The 17,688-nt window shown below is 37.7% G+C and overlaps 1 protein-coding gene across 3 annotated transcripts in view; it reads right to left on the reverse strand.

Moving 5' to 3' along the window:
• Positions 1–17,688, reverse strand: part of LOC100241089 (protein PHYLLO, chloroplastic) — a 127,018-nt gene that overhangs the window by 20,522 nt on the left and 88,808 nt on the right. For all 3 annotated transcript variants that reach the window (XM_019221367.2, XM_010655919.3, XM_010655926.3), the window contains one exon: positions 10,136–10,294. In XM_019221367.2, coding sequence (XP_019076912.1) covers positions 10,136–10,294 — 159 coding nt within the window. The remainder of the gene's footprint in view (positions 1–10,135; positions 10,295–17,688) is intronic.

Raw genomic sequence — 17,688 nt, forward strand, 5'->3', positions numbered from 1 at the left:
GAAGCTCACTTGCTTGTGCCTTGGCCAAATGAGAACCTCACCTGTGAAAAGAGAGAAAAGGGAGAATCCCTAATTTTTGTTATTAAAAACTATTAATAATACACATTGGACTTGGGTATATATATACATGCTAGTGGGACCCACAATACAATAAGGAAAAAAAAAAGGAAAAGTAAATAACTGAAATAACTGTACACCATCTAACACTCCCCCTCAAGCTAGAGCATTTATGTTATATGCACCAAGCTTGTTACAAATGTATTTAATTCTAGGAAACCTGAGAGATTTAGTAAAAATATCTGCTAGTTGATCATTTGAATTGACAAATCTAGTCACCACACATCCTGATGCGATCTTCTCTCTAATGAAGTGACAGTCAACTTCAATGTGTTTGGTCCTTTCATGGAAGACTGGATTGGATGCAATATGCAAAGCGGCTTGGTTGTCATAGATGAGCTTCATCTGTTCATCCTTTCCAAATCTCAACTCCCGAAGAAGATGTTTCAGCCATATGAGTTCACATGTTGCCAGAGCCATAGCTCGATACTCGACTTCAGCACTAGATCTGACCACTACATCTTGTTTCTTACTCTTCTAGGATATTAGGTTACCTCCAATAAAAACACAATACCCGGAAGTGGAATGTCTATCTGTGGGTGAGTCAGCCCAATCTGCATCTGTGTAAACAACAACCTGGGTATGACCTCTGTTCTCGTACAACACACCTTGGCCTAGTGTGCTTTTGATATATCGAAGAATGCGGATTACAACATCCCAATGGCTATGACATGGTGACTGTAGGAATTGACTAACAACACTTACAGGAAAAGAAATGTCTGGACGAGTAATGGTGAGGTAGTTCAGTTTACCTACAAGTCACTGATATCTCCAAGGATCTCCTAAAGGCTCCCCCTGTCCTGGTATAAGTTTGACATTTGGATCCATAGGAGTATCTACCGGTTTACAGTCTAACATACCAATTTCTTCCAAGATGTCTAAAGCATACTTCCTTTGGGAAAGAACCACACCGAAACTGGATTGAGCTATCTCAATCCCTAAGAAATACTTGAGTTTCCCCAAGTCTTTAGTCTGAAAGTGGGTGAAAAGGTGTTGTTTTAGTTTCTGAATATCATTCTGATCACTGCTTGTACTGACGATGTCGTCCACATAAACTACCAGATAAATACACTGCCCCGAAGAGTTATGATGATAAAAAATGGAATGGTCTGCTATACTGCGGAACATGCCAAACTCCTGAACAATAGAACTAAAACGGCTAAACCATGCTCGAGGATATTATTTCAAGCCATATAGAGAACGGCGTAACCTGCACACTAAACCAGACTCCCCCTGAACAACAAAACCAGGTGGTTGCTCCATATAAACTTCCTCAGCAAGATCCCCATGAAGGAAAACATTTTTAATATCTAACTGATAAAGAGGCCAAGAAAGCAAAGCAGCCATGGAGAGCAATAGAGGAACAGAAGCTATCTTGGCAACAGGAGAGAAAGTGTCACCATAATCAGAACCATAAACCTGAGTATAGCCTTTAGTAACTAAGCGGGCCTTAAGACGATCAACTTGACCATCAGGGCCAACCTTAACTGTGTAGACCCAACGACAACCAACTGTAGATTTACCAGAGAGTAAAACAACAAGATCCCAAGTGCCATTGGAGTGTAAAGCAGCCATTTCATCTACCATTGCCTGTCACCAGCCTGGATGGGAAAGAGCCTCAGGGGTGCTCTTGGGAAGAGAAACAGAAGATATAGCAAAAACAAATGCAGAATAGGGTGAAGATAATCGATGGTAACTCAAAAAATTGTAAATGGGATGAGGATTACGAGTAGATCGATTACCTTTCAGCAGAACAATGGGTAAGTCAGCAGAAGGAGGCAGAGTCGGGCAGGAGAAGCCAAAGGGATAGGAAGTGAGTCAGCAGGTACCTCGGCCAAAGAAGGAGGAACAACGACATGATGACGGCGATGATAAACCTGAAGTGGGCGAGAAGGCACTGCATCAGGTGGGGAGATAATGGGAAGGGGTAAGACTTCAGAAAAAGTAATAAAGCAGTTAAGAGTACGAGTGATTTTGCTGATGGAGATAAGATTAAAGGAACACTCAGGAGTATAAAGGATAGAAGTGAGAGGTAAAGAAGGAAGAGGATGTGTCAAACCAATGCCTTTAGCCACAGTTTGAGAACCACTAGGTAAGGTAACAGTAGGTAAGGCAAAGGTAGTAGTAATAGAAGAGAAAAGATCCTTATTACCATAAATGTGATCAGAAGCACCAGAATGTAGAATCCAAGGTCCAAGAGAAGATGTGTGGGTAAGACAAGCAGAAACATTACCAGTCTGGGCAACAGAAGTAACAGAAGCTGACTTGGTGGCCTGATAGCGGAGATAGTCATCATACTCACTATCAGTGAGGGAAATACCCTGAGATGTGGAGGAGCTCGGAGGCTGAGGCGGCTGAGGATCAGATGATTGGGCCACGTGGGCAGTGCGGGGAGGCCGCCCATGTAACTGATAACACCGATCACGAGTATGGCCAAGTTGATTGCAATAGGTGCAATGAGGACGTTGACCTCTACCTCGGTTACCACTGCGTCCTCCTCGAGAGCTAGTTTGAGAAACTAACACAGAAGAATCTGAAGTGTTATTAGATGACAAAGTCTGAGTGGAGGAGATATGGAGGAGGCGAGCAAACACATCATCCAAGGATGGAACGGAGGAACTGCCAAGAATCTGATCGCGGATGGTCTCAAGATTTGGATGGAGGCCAATAAGCGTAAGAACCATGGAGAACTTGTCAATCTGTGTTCGTTGATCCCCAACATTAGTAGTAAGAGGCATCACGGTCAAGAATTCCTCCTTAAGAGAGGCAATCTGGCCAATATAAGTAAATAAATCCATGTCTTGTTGTCTGACATTGACAATAGAAGAAGCCACCTTATAAAGACGTTGGATATCATTCGTGGATATCATGGGGATCTTGCTGAGGAAGTTTATATGGAGCAACCACCTGGTTTTGTTGCTTAGGGGGAGTCTAGTTTAGTGTGCAAGTTACGCCGTTCTTTATATGGCTTGAAACAATCTCATCGAGCATGGTTTAGCCGTTTTAGTTCTGTTGTTCAGGAGTTTGGCATGTTTTGTAGGCCCGAACATGAAGCAAAATCTTAGGATCAATTGATTGCCATAACACACTACATAACTGTGCATCTATCTTCCTTCATTGTACTCTGTCAACCTCAGGGATATCCGCCTCCTGCGTAACAAGGTGATCCTCATAACCTTGACCCATAAACTAAAGCTCCACAGAGGCAGACCAGGACAAATAATTTTCACTGCCAACCAATTTCTCCGAAGCAATCATAGAAGATCCAGATATAACAGAGGAAAAAATGGAACTTTTAGTAGTCATATCTACTTATCTGGAGAACGAAATATGTTTGGATCGAAGAGAGCCCTAATACGGCTTCAGATCGCGGCTGAAAGAAGAAAACAACCGAGGATCCGCGGCTGTGAGAGACTAAATAGTAAAGAAAAACAAATGTGGCACTACTAGAAGGGTAGAAGAACACTTCCAAAGACACGTGCAGGGCTCGGGTTGGAGAGGAAGTCACCGAAGGTCGCCGAAAAGGCTGTTTAGAGGGTTGGCAAAGACAAAAACCCAAAAAAAAAAATGCACTTGCAAGGCTCGGATGGCACAAGCACAGATGGAGAGTGGCTAGACGGCGTCAGGCGAGGCTGGAGGTGGAAGCGCATTGCTGAAAAGTGCTCCATGCGCCCTCACATGCCGGCGCGTGAGGTTCAGGCCGTTGGAGAAAAAACGCGCGTGGCCGGCGCGTGATTGAGATTCTCCCTCCGATGCTTTGAAAAAACTTGAAGATCTCCTCCTTGCGCACCTGATGGTATAGTTAGTGTCGGAAAAGGACTTCGCCGGGAAAAGTCGCCGACGGTGAGGGTTTTTTTACGGCGATACGGTTGACCGGAAAGTTTTAGGAGATGGGGAAGGTGACCGGAATGAAACACGGTCACTAAAAGGTTTCCCAGAATTGATTCACGGATAAATCGGAAATAATTAGGTTTTTTTTTCTCCCTAAGCTCTGATACCATGTGAAAAAAGAGAAAAGGGAGAATCCCTAATTTTTGTTATTAAAAACTATTAATAATACACATTGGACTTGGGTATATATATACATGCTAGTGGTACCCACAATACAATAAGGAAAAAAAAGGAAAAGTAAATAACTGTACACTATCTAACATCACCTATTTATAGGCACCTTAGGAACTCTTTGGAACCTTGGAGGGTTCCTTACAAATCAAGAATTCTCTAGAACATCTTACACAATTTGTATGTACCAGCTATGTACAAGTATTTACAAGAGACCTTTGAAACTCCTTAGAACACTCCACTGCTTTCTCATGTCTTTGATCTCTTAAGTAGAGATATGTGTGTCTCTAGCCTTCTCTAGAACCTTCCACACTCTTCCTCCAATGGCTAAGTATAGGTGGCTCCAAGAGGTTTTAGAAGCTTCATGCTCCCTATATAAGCTCAAGGGAGGGTCATTTGGAGCAACGTGTGACACTCTTCCCCACCTATGCCGCAGACGTCCTTGTCACGCCTTTTACTCGGAACTACTTGATCTACTCTTAGAACTACCATAGCGTGTCCGCTAGCTCTCTGCTAGCCATGCTCTCTTGTAGTCCCTTCCATTTGACTAAGAACTCTGTAGCAAGAGGCACGCCTCGTCTCCTTATGACTTGGTCTGGGATGATGTGCTCTACCTTTTTATCGTAAGAGGTCACAACGACTGTAGACACCTTCTTTGATAAACCTCGACTTGGATCATCCTTGTAATAGTTCACATAAAAGACAGGATGGATCTTCAACCTTGGAGGCAACTCCACCTTATAGGACACCTTGCCTACTCGTCTCACTATAGGAAAGGGGCCTTCGTATCTCCTCACAAGGCCTTTGTGCACCAGCCTTAGGGACTTGAATTGTTGAGGAAGAAGCTTGACAAGCATCATGTCTCTAATTCGGTACTCGATGTGTCGTCACTTCTTGTCAACCCACTTCTTCATCTTCCTAGCAACCTCATCCAAGTGTGACCATGCTATATTAGCTTGCTCATGGCACCCCTTAGCAAACTTGAAAGCCATTGGACTTCTCCTTACATAGCCCATCACTAGTGTGTGAGGAGTCAATGATTGTTGCCCTATGGTCAGATCGAATGGGCTCTTATTAGTCACCTCACTTCTTTGTAACTTATAAGAAAACTAGGCCACATCCAGCAACTTGGCCCAATCCTTTTGGTTGGCACTCATGAAGTACCTCAAGTATAGCTTTAGTAAAGCATTCACCCTCTAAGTTTGCTCATTCGTCTATTGGTGAAAGCTCGTAGAGAAGTGAAGGTCTAACCCCATTAGTTTAAAGAGCTTTGTCCAAAATTTCCTCGTGAACTGCAGGTCGTAATCACTAATAATTTGCTTAGGCAACCCTTAGTACTTGACCACGTTCTTAAGGAACAGTATCGTCATCTCCTCTGCGGTGCAATCCATGAGGGCTACTATGAAGGTGGCGTACTTAGAGAACCTATCCATTGCCACTATGATCGAGTCATAGCCTTCCGACTTAGGCAACCCAATGATGATGTCCATGGTGACACTCTCCCATAGACGCTTCGCAATAGGTGGCTCCAACAGGCCTCTAGGTTGTTACTGTTCCACCTTGTCTTGTTGGCATGCGAGACAAGTCCTGACATAGGCCTCAACTTCATCTCACATCTAAGGCCAGTAGTAAGCCAACTCTAGTAGTGCCCATGTGTGACATTGTCCAAGGTGCCCAACCCACTTAGTGTCATGGCACTGTTTGATGAAATTCCTCATCACGTTCCCCCATTTAGGCACATAAAGCCATCTCCCTTTAGCGTATAGTAGGTCATCCCCCACCCAAAACTGCTTAGTCTTCCTCTCGTGGGCTAAGGCAATGAGGCTCTTAACCACAGGATCATGTTGCAGCCCCTTCTTTAGAAGATCCACCAAGTCTCTTTGGGGCTGGCTAGTCATAGACATTTGCTCTGCCTTGCGGCTTAAGGCGTCAACCACATGATTTGCACATCCTAGCTTATACTCTAGCGTATAGTTGAATTCAGCCAGGAAGTCTTGCCACCTAGCTTGTTCAGGACTTAGCTTCTTCTGCGTCTGTGTTCTAATACCAACTATCACAAACTTAGGTTTTTCCTAAGTTCACGTGCATCACTTAGACAACTTCAAAACTCTTAACATTGTTAAATCAACTTTACCCACCCACTCAGCTAGCTAGGCTAAGTATGCACACAACTTGGAAGCTTAGAAGGCACACGCAGGCAACACTTAAAGAAAGGAAGTTTTTATTGCTCAAAGGATGCTTTAAAATGCTTTGGAAGCTCACTTGCTTGGTGCCTTGGCTAAATGAGGTCCTCACCTATTTATAGGTACCTTAGGAACTCTCTGGAACCTTGGAAGGTTCTTTACAAATCAAGAATTCTCTAGAACATCTTACACATTTCCTATTTACAAGCGATGTACAAGTATTTACAAGAGACCTTTGGAACTCTCTAGAACACTCCACTCCTTTCCCATGCCTTTCATCTCTAAAGTAGAGATGCGTGGGTGTCTTTAGCCTTCTCTAGAACCTTCCACACTCTTCCTCAAATGGCTAAGTATAATTGGCTCCAGGATGTTCCAAAAGCTTTATGCTCCTTATATAAGCTCAAGGGAGGGTCATTTGGAGTAGGGTGTAATATTCAAATCTAAACATATCACACCCTACAACCGTTGATAGGTTTTTGTTGACAAAATAATGCTATATAACTACTTGACAACTTAATTGAACCAACTTTTAAGGGCACCCCCTATGGATGATGAATCCTCAATAACAAAAACTGTCACGTTGCAATTTTCCCTAGCAATCCGTTTCATGATCCTTCCATTTGTACTCATTTTCTTCTCAGTCATTTTCCACATTTCTTAATCCCACTTATCCATCAAATTATACATACTAGAGCCTCTCATTGAAGTTCAACTTAAAATAATGCTCGTCAACTAAAATGACATCACCATAAAGTAAAATAACTAATCCATCATTAATAATTCTTTAAAAAATTAATACATATTGATGGAATTTTATACAATAAGGTAAAAAGCATGGTTCAAACCTGAGTGTCAACCAATTGCCCAAGGCTTTCTAATAGTCAATTCTAGAGATCGAAGAAAATTTGAGAACAAAGTCATAAAAAACCAATGAATTTAGTACACCCACTCACTCACTCTCTCTCATCCGCTAGTTTGTATGTCACCTAACTCTTATCTTCCTTCTTTCTTTAGAATCCTTCTTTACCAACTAATCAAATTATCTCAGTTGCTTTCTCTCTTCTCTTATTTATCTTATTTCTCTTATTTATTATTTTAATTCTATTAAAGAATATTTAAGCAATCACTCACTAATAACTTAAATGCCATTAATCCATGATATTCAAGTATTATATAAAGAAAAATAAATAAATATGCAAAACACTTTAACTGTGATAAAAAATGACTTCACTTGCTTGAGTTTTTATCATATTTTCTCATATTTTGTTATTTTTAAACCAGATGCATAGGTTAAATATCTTCACATTCTTTAGATTGTTTTGTTGCAAAAGTAACTAAATTTTCCTATCTCCAAGACTTAGAAATTTTAAATCATAATTATCTTGATTCTTTAACAACTTTTTCCTTATGTAACTACAAAAAAGAGTATGTAATACCTAGTATTAGTTTAATAATAATAATAATAACCTTAATTATCTTAGTACTTAACCTTAAACATGTTTAATCAGAGGCAAAAACTAGTTTAACACTAATCATATTTAATTATGACTTAAATTTTAATTAAGGTTAATTATGATTAATTAACAACTTAAGCACGAGTATTAGCTCCATAAGGGTTAATTTTAATTAAGAATACTTGAGGGACTTATTGGTAGGTGTAAAAGCATAAATAGCAACAAGTAGGAGAACTAAAGTGCAATTTGGAAAATTTTGGTTAGTGGCAACCGAGAGCTTGCTACCTCATGCTTGCTTTTAGACCTTATAAAAAGGTGATTAACCTTCATTTGCAACCCCAATCTCTAGAGAGAGAAAGTGAAGGGACAAGGTTAGTGATTTTGGTGGATTTGGATTTCAAATAATCTTTTGAAGCAAATAAATGGTAAAGTTTGTTTGAAAACTAAGTTTAATTAGTTGTAATCATGTTTAAATTATAAATTAAAGTTAATTAGTGTTTTAAGTATTATTTAAGTATCTTTTAAAGGAAGAATCAGCATACTTGTTTGTTTAGTCTACTTAAATTAATAAAATTTAAAGATGGTTTGAAATAATAAAAAAATAGATTGATGAATCATATGATTAATTAGGCTTACATGTTCACTTGGAGCATGATAATGGAATGAGCTTAAGAAGAATAAGAATAATTAGAGCATGCTAATTAATTGGGATGTATTAGTATGCATAAGAAAGATTGTTTATTCACCTTAATTTTGACTTAAAACTTGCAGGAATGTAGATTAGAGAACATGGAAACTAAAATTATCAACATTAAATTGTTGAAATTAGAAAAAAGAGAAAATGTCATAAACCTTAAATGTGTAATTTTTATGAATGGGAAACCGAAATTATATTGTTTCATTTAAGTTCCTTGTAATAATTAAGGGTAGTAGTCTACATAAAAGAATTGCAAAGGAAAAGTCAATCTAAGGTAGGAAATTTTATATCATTCTATTATGTATCTTTGTTTTCTTTCCTGGAGTGTTTGTTGAAAATCCATATAATTTGGTGAAGTGTTTCTTATAGAAACTATCTTTGGATATATTGTTTATGTGGGACTGTGGATCCTTGGTTGAAAATCCCTAAAGCCCTCAAGGAAGAGACTCCAATGTAAGTGGATGGGGTTGGTCTTGCCCCTGGGTTTTAGTCCCTCAAAGATAAGGGTTGGTCCTACCCTTGGGTATGAGTCCCAAAAGACACGAGATATGACTTGTCATTGGGTGGTAGTTCCAGAATCGTCATTATTTATGGTAAAGCATCTTTTGGAGCATTGACTCATGATATGTTCATTGCAGGGATTATCAGCTTATCATATGTGAAAAAATGGATGAAGCAAAGCAAAGATGAAACCATTAACAACATCCATGCATATTTGACATTATTACATGTGTTAATAATTATAAAATGTTTATCATGCATATTATTATATATTTAATTCACGGTTTTTAAGGATATAGATAAGATGATCATAAACTTTCCAACTTAGTTGTGAACTCAACCTATCCCTTCCACTCTTAAATGCAAGTCAGAAGACACTTGTTGGAGTTAATGCTTGAACTTGGCATGTGCTATTAACTAGATGTTGTCATGTTCATGTTGACAATCTTTTGAGGCTTTTGCCTTTGTATCATAGGAAGACTAAATCATTATGAAGAAATAATGTAATTTAAGTTTATTTTTTTACTTTTGTAATATTGGTTACCCATAATGAATCATTATGGGGTTTTGATATGTTTAAAGTAATAGTGTACAAGTTTTCAATATATTAAATGAAGTATACTTTGTTGATTAGTTGTTTAAAAGGGTTATCACAAGATACATACTTCTTTATAATAGGTCTCCACATCCTTATTTTGCACAAAAATCTATCTGAAACTTAATAATTTTTTTCTCTCAGGCTTTGGGAGCACTAATTTTGTATTTTGAGTATTAATTAGTAAGTCTAAAATCTAGCATGTGACACTATACATCTTCTATATATAAGTAAAAAATGCTCAATATCTGATTAGTCTCACTCTTGGATATGTGAAAATCATTATTTAATGTCATGAGATGTCATGGACATTTGCGCTTCATCAAATTTATATGGCACTACATCCATTTAAATGTCGAATGCATAACATGTATGGCTACGACTACCACAATACTACAAAGGATATTATGAGAAGGTGAAAATTTTTACGAAATAAAAGCAATATTCTACCTATGCATGTTGAATGCAAAATAGATTAAACATAAAACATTTTCCACTTATAGCAAAATTGTGTGTTTGTACTTACCCATGCGCCAAACAAAGCTTGCCAATAGAAACATTGTGAGAGGTGTAGAAATATTGATCCAAAACTCTTCGCTCAGTTCTCTCTGCAATAGGAAGGAGACTAAAGATTGCCCCACCATGATTGTTTAATACAAGAATTGTCATCGGTTTCCGCCGCATCCTTGAAAGCAAAGTAGATTCTTTAATGCATTTTTGAAAACAAAGCTGTTTGAAACAAAGTTGATATTGTGCAGCTTTGTTTTCAATTGGAAAGATGAGAAATCGTGATAAGGTCACTGACGTACACTTTATTTAAAAAAAATAAAAACTACTTGGGAAATTCAAAATAATGTAGTTGATTTGATCAAGAATGATGAATGCCTATCATGCATGTAGAAGCAAAATAAATTAAAATGCATGAAGCTCACCTGTCTAGCCTACAAAATTTTTAAGGTCCATTTCAAATGAAATTTAGTGAAGTCTTAAAATCTTCCATTCTTTTATTGTTTCTTTCTTTTATGTTTTATTTTATTTATTTTAAATCATTGAAAAATAAATACAAAAGCATGAAAAACAATCCTTTCAAGATACAAAACATGTATTACTTGAAAAAAACAAAAGCATGGCGAACAATCCTTTCAAGATAGATAACATGTATTACTTGAAAAAAACTACCATTATTTGGATAGGCTATAAATGGACAGGGCAATGCATACTACAAAAGGCCAACACACTTAGTAGAGGAAAAAGATCTCTTACAAAAGAAACAAGTGTTTTTCTCCTTATTTGGCTAACTAATCAGCAGCTTGATTAGTTGAATGAGAAATTCAAGAGATAACAAACATAGAATCTCATTCCACATTTAGGCTGGATAGACACAAAGCTTTAACTTGCAACAAGCCCTGCAATAAAGCTATTATCTCCATCTCAATAGCTAAACCTCTCTAATAGGTTTAGAGCAAGCCCTTAGTATTGTACTTGAATGACCTCCGATAGCTAATTGTCTTAAATTACCAAAAGAACATCCATCAAAGTGAAAGTTTGGAGAAAAATTGTTTCTTTGTATTTTTTAAGTTTAGAATTACAACATATATATATATATATATATATATATATATAGGAGGATAGGACTACTCTCGTGTACATGCAAAAGGAAAAGAATAAAATGATACAACTATACAAATAATCACTACCTTGAAAACCAAAAAATAAAAACTAAAATAGGAGATAATCCTAAATTTAAAAATGTTGACTCAATTGACTTTATCGCCACTAAATTAGATCATGACATCTCATTTACAAAACTAAATCAAATCACCCACATATTTTTAGTTTATGATTTTTCAAACCCCCCCACCGCAAAGCTAATTTGAAGATAAAACATTCCAAGCTTGCTTGGTAGAACTTTAAATTGATGCTTCTGAAGGCCTTTACTCGAGATGTTTGCTAGAAAAACGTTTTTCTATAGGAAAGTTTTTACTTAATGAAATGACGATCCTTTTCAACATGCTTAGTTCTATCATGTTAAATTAAATTATGGGCTATGTTAATTGTTGCCTTATTATCACAACATATTTTCATAGGTTTCTCATAAGGAATTCTCAACTCTTCTAATATCCTCTTTAATTGAATGAGCTCACAAATTCCATGAGTAACGACCTAAAACTTAACTTCTACATTACTTCGAGCAACAACATTTTGCTTTTCACTTCTCCAATTACCCTCCAACAAACGTGTAATAACTTGAAGTTAATCTTCTATCCTTGTTGTCTTCTACCAATCAACATCAGTATACACCTCAATCTACATATGCCCTTTTTTCTCAAGCAGTAATCCTTTTCTTGGTCTTCTAGATACTTCAAAACTTGATACATGACTTTAAAACATTCTTCAATAGGTAAGCGCATTATGTGTATATCATGAGTGTATCAATTTACCCATCAAACATTGATAGCATCCTTTATCCACACTTCCAATTTCCTATTAGGATCAATTGGTGCATCAACTTATTTACAACTCAATATTCCTATTTCTTTAAGCAAGTCTAGAGTATATTTTTATTGAGAAACAAATATACTGCCTCGAGACCTTGCAACTTCCATACCAAGGAAGCATCTCAACTAACCAAGATCTCTAATTTCAAATTCTTTAGCAAGTACCCCCTTTAATTTCTCTTATTCCCTAAGGTTTCACCTATCAAGATGAAATCATCTACATACTTCATATATTGATCAAGATGGCAATCTCATTGTCACTAAAATATTTGTAGAACATAGCGTTATCTATTTGACTTTGTAGATACCCAAGATTCCGAATGAACTTTATGAAATGATCAAACCATGCTCTTGGGGACTGCTTCAAACCATAGAGAGATCTTCAATTTACACACTTTTTCAATTTCAAATGATTGCTCAAAACCAAGGGTTAGATCCATATACATTTCCTACTCCAATCCTCCATTCAGAAAAGCTTTCTTTACATCTAACTGTTATAATGACCAATTTAAATTGATTGGAAATGACAATAAGATTCGGATTGTGTTTATCTTGGCAACTAGCGCAAATATCTCTTGATAATCAATGTTGTAAGTTTGTGTAAAGCCCTTGGCTACCAGCCTAGCCTTATACCTCTCTACCGAAGCATTATCCTTATACTTGAAAGTAAATACCCACTTGCATCATACTGGTGTCTTTCCTCTTGGCAAACTTATCAAATCCTAAGTTCTATTCATTTTAAGCGCTCTCATTTCTTTCATGACTACTTCTCTCCACTTAGGAACAACTAGAGTATCCTGTACAAATTTTGGAATCTCCATAGAAGTCATGTTAATTGTAAAAGCTCTAAAAGAATTGGACAATCTATGGTACGACCCATATTTAGAAATAGAATGCATAATATAAGATCTAATTCCTTTCCTAAGGATAACAGGACTATCAAGGTCATTGGAAACATTATAATTTTTATTTGAAAAGAGAGAAGGTAAAATTGTACTTTTCTAGGTCCTTATGACCGATTCCAACTCTTTGATAGCGGTAAGAGTATGACCTTCCAGATTATCTTAATGATTTCTCCTTCTTGGGTAGGCATGAAGCTCAGTTTGACGTTTTGATTGATGTGAGTCCTACTATTCAGTTGAGTAGTTGAATTTGAACATGAGTTTTCTAACCAATAGGATATGAACCAGAAGAATGTGAAAAAGTAGGACTCACATTGTCATCAAATGTTGGCACAAGTAGAGAAGTTTACTAAAAACAATCTTCCTCAACCACTCTCCATTTGAAGAATGTTTTTGATAAATTTGGTTGATTCTCAAAGAAGGTTAACATCCATGCTAATAAAAATTTTCCTAGGGATGGGATTGTAGCACTTATACCCCTTTTGTGTAGGTGAATATCCCACAAAAACACACTTTAGAACACAAGGATCAAGCTTAGTTCTATGTTCTTTATGAATATGAACAAACGTTTTACACCCAAAATTTTTTTGTGGAATTCAAAAAAGTATTTTTACGGGAGGATAAACCTTAGAAAAATGATTAATAGGAGTTTCAAAGCCAAGAATTTTTGCCAACATTCTATTAATTAGATAGGTCATGACTGTAGCTTCTTCCCAAAAACTTTTAAGTACCCTTAATGTAAACATGATGGCTCTAACAACCTCCATTAAGTGGCGGTTTTTCCTCTCCATAGTCCCATTTTGTTGTGGGGTATCAAAACAACTAAACTGATGTATGATCCCATTTTGAAGGAGATAATCTTCAAAAATAAATTTAACACATTCATTTCCATTATCAATTCAAAATACTATAACTTGAGTTTGAAATTGTGTTTTTATCATAGCATATTTTAAAAACCCTTTTTACCTTTGATTTTTCCTTCAACAAATAAATCCAAAAAACTCAAGTATCGTCATCTATGAAAATGATAAACCGTCTAGTTCTAGGTATGGTCACCACATGTGCGGGTCCCTAAATATCACGGTGTATCAACATGAAAGGTTCAAATTCTTTATAAGGTCATGCAAAAAAGTAGACACAAGGATGTTGAAATAATTGTCATACCTCTCAGTGAAACATTAAAGGATTTTTATTCTTAAACAGAGATGGAAACAATTGTGAAGAATTTCTGAATTCCTTTATTGATAATATTCGGTACACACCATACACATATATATACACAAATGACTGAATAAGAAAATATCAATCTAGCTTGATTCTCTCCTAAAATTAGGAAACTGAATCCTAAGGAAATATCCTAAATGATCTCTCCTTTTTTATTCCTAAAATTCTTTCCTAAATTAAAATTCTAACTTTGAATGCCAAATTTCAACACTCCCCCTCAAGCTGGAGAATATATATCATATAATCCCAGCTTGCAAGTTAAGTCTTCGAAGTTAGGCCTAGGTAAAGCTTTTGTGAGGATGTCTGCGGTTTGGTGCTTGGTAGGAACGTAGTTCAATTTAACCGTCTCACTAGTCACCTTCTCTGTGATGAAGTGTCTGTCAATCTCAACGTGCTTGGTCCTGTCATGATGCACGGGGTTCTTTGCTATGCTTATAGCTGCTTGATTATCACACATCATCAGAATCGGAGATGAACTCGTTTGTCCCAGTTCACTAAGAACCCTTTTTATCCAAATCCCTTCACAGATTCCCTGTGCTAGAGCTCTGTACTCAGCTTCTGCACTACTTCTGGCTACAACTGATTGCTTCTTACTTCTCCAGGTAACAAGATTTCCCCAGACAAAAGAACAGTATCCAGAAGTGGACCGCCTGTCAATGATGTTTCCTGCCCAATCCGCATCTGAGTATACTTCAGTGTCACGATTCTCTGTCTTTCTGAAGAATAGACCTTTCCCTGGTGTCATTTTTAAATATATAAGAATCCTGTAGACTGCTTCCATGTGTTCCTCAGTGGGGCTGTGCATGAATTGACTTACAGCACTCACTGCAAAGCTAATATCTGGCCGAGTGTGTGAGAGATAAATCAAGCGCCCGACGAGTCGCTAATATCTCCCCCTGTCTACCAGTGTACTCTCTTTCTCGATACCAAGTTTCTTCTGACTATCCATAAGAGTATCAATTGGTTTGCATCCAAGCATACCAGTCTCCTTAGGAAGATCGAGTATGTATTTTCTTTGAGAGACTATAATTCCCTTCCTTGATCTAGCCACTTCCATACCAAGGAAATATTTCAAATTTCCAAGGTCTTTAACTTCAAACTCTTCTGACAAATACTTCTTCAAATTCTGTAATTCCTCCATATCATTCCCAGATAGAATAATATCATCGACATAGACTATCAATATGGCCATTTTCCCGGCATGAGACTTCTTGACAAATAGAGTATAATCAGCCTGACCTTGTTTGTAGCCCAGCTTCAAGACTGCCTTTGTGAATCTATCAAACCAGGCTCGGGGAGATTGTTTAAGGCCGTGCAAGGATTTTTGGAGTTTGCAAACTTGATTCTTTGCCATACTTCCTTCGAAACCAGGTGGTATTTCCATGTAGACTTCCTCTTCTAGGTCACCATTTAGAAACGCATTTTTTATGTCCAGTTGTTGCAAGCACCAATCTTGATTGACAGCCAATGAGAGAAGAATCCTGATAGTGTTCAGTTTTGCAACAGGAGCAAAAGTCTCCTGATAGTCTATCCCATAGGATTGTGTAAACCCTCTAGCTACCAGACGAGCCTTGAATCTCTCGACTGATCCATCTGCTTTGTATTTTATGGTGAAAATCCACTTGCACCCCACGGGCCTCTTCCCAACCGGCAAATCTGTGATAGTCCATGTCCCATTCTTCTCAAGTGCATCAATCTCATCTTGTACTGCCTTCTTCCATTCTGAAATTTTGAATGCCTCTTGTATTGTGTTGGGAACTTGAGTATCATCAAGAGAAGTAGCAAATGCTCTGTAAGATGGTGATAGCCCTTCATACGTAACATAATTCCCAATTGGATGATCTATACATCTCCTAACACCCTTCCTCAATGCAATCGGCAGAGTAGAATCATCAATGCTGGGAATTAACACCTCTCCAGCCCTATCCTCACCTATGTTCTCTTCAGGTAGACTTGAAATGGAGTCAATATATTGGCCACATGTTGGCTGTGATCCGTGCTCTAATTCCTGTCTTTTCCTCCTCCTGATGTAAACTTGAAAGTTCTCATTAGCAAGTTGTGGGGCTATAGGTTGAATAGGCATGGGAGACTGGATGGTCATGGGAGAAGGAACATTTGTGGACTGGGCTAGCTGGACTGATGACAGCATGGGTGTGGACAACTCAGGTGACTCTGAGTGAGAAAAAGGTACAGCCTCAAGAAGAGACTCCCAAACTTGATGTTCATTCATGCTCTCCCCCTGAACATGAGATTTGGGATAAAAGAAGACATGTTCAAAGAAAGAGACGTCCATGGTGGTGTAAAATTTTTTGTTGGTTGGAGAATAGCATTTGTACCCTTTTTGGGTTGGAGAATACCCTAAGAAAATGCACTTATTGGCTCGAGGAGCAAATTTGCTACGATTTTGAGGATACACATGAACGAATGCCGTGCAACCAAATACTTTGAATGGTAAATCAGAAGAGGCTGCACGGGTGTGAGGGAATTTTTTTAAGAGAAGTTGACGTGGGGATTGAAAGGTAAGCACTCTGGATGGCATACGGTTAATCAAATAGGTAGCTGTGAGAATGGCTTCCCCCCAGAAATAGTTTGGAACATTAGAGAAAAACATAAGGCACCGGGCAACCTCCAAGAGATGTCTATTTTTGCGTTCAGCCACCCCATTTTGTTGTGGGGTGTCAACGCAAGAACTTATGTGGATAATGCCGTGATTTTGAAGATAAGTACTAAGACTACTAGTAAAGTATTCCTTTGCATTATCTGACTTGAGAACTTGAATTTTTGAATTGAATTGATTTTGAACCATAAGATTGAAGGTTTGAAAAATGTGCCCGACCTCTGACTTTTCTTTCATAAGGAAAACCCATGTTACCCGTGTATGATCATCAACGAATGTCACAAACCATTGAGTGCTAGAAATATTTTTTATCCGTGAGGGACCCCATACATCACTATGTACTAAAGAGAAAACAGTCGAAGGTTTGTATGGGATTTGAGGATATACTGTTCGAGTATGCTTTGCAAACTGACAAATTTCACAGTGATAAGATGCTGGATTTTTATTGATAAATAATTTGGGAAACAATTTGGCAAGGTAAACAAAGCTAGGATAACCAAGGCGATAGTGTAACATTATAATCTCACTATCTTTATTGACCTTAGAATTTGACACAGAATTGAAAGACTCTAACATACTCTGAGACTGTACGCAACTTGCTTGAGAGACTTGGTTTGAGAATTGGCCACATGTAAGGAGGTAGAGTCCGGAACACAGTTCAGCACTGCCAATCATCTTCCCCGATTTCAAGTCCTGAAAAACACACGAGTTTGGATAAAATTTAGTAACACATTAGAGATCACGGGCCAATTTGCTAATGGACAAAAGATTACAATCCAAGTTTGGAACATGGAGAACAGAGTCAAGATACAAGTCTTTAGTAAGTTTTATAGAACCT

The sequence above is a fragment of the Vitis vinifera genome, chromosome 1 (genome assembly GCF_030704535.1).
Source record: "Vitis vinifera cultivar Pinot Noir 40024 chromosome 1, ASM3070453v1".
NCBI lineage: Eukaryota > Viridiplantae > Streptophyta > Magnoliopsida > Vitales > Vitaceae > Vitis > Vitis vinifera.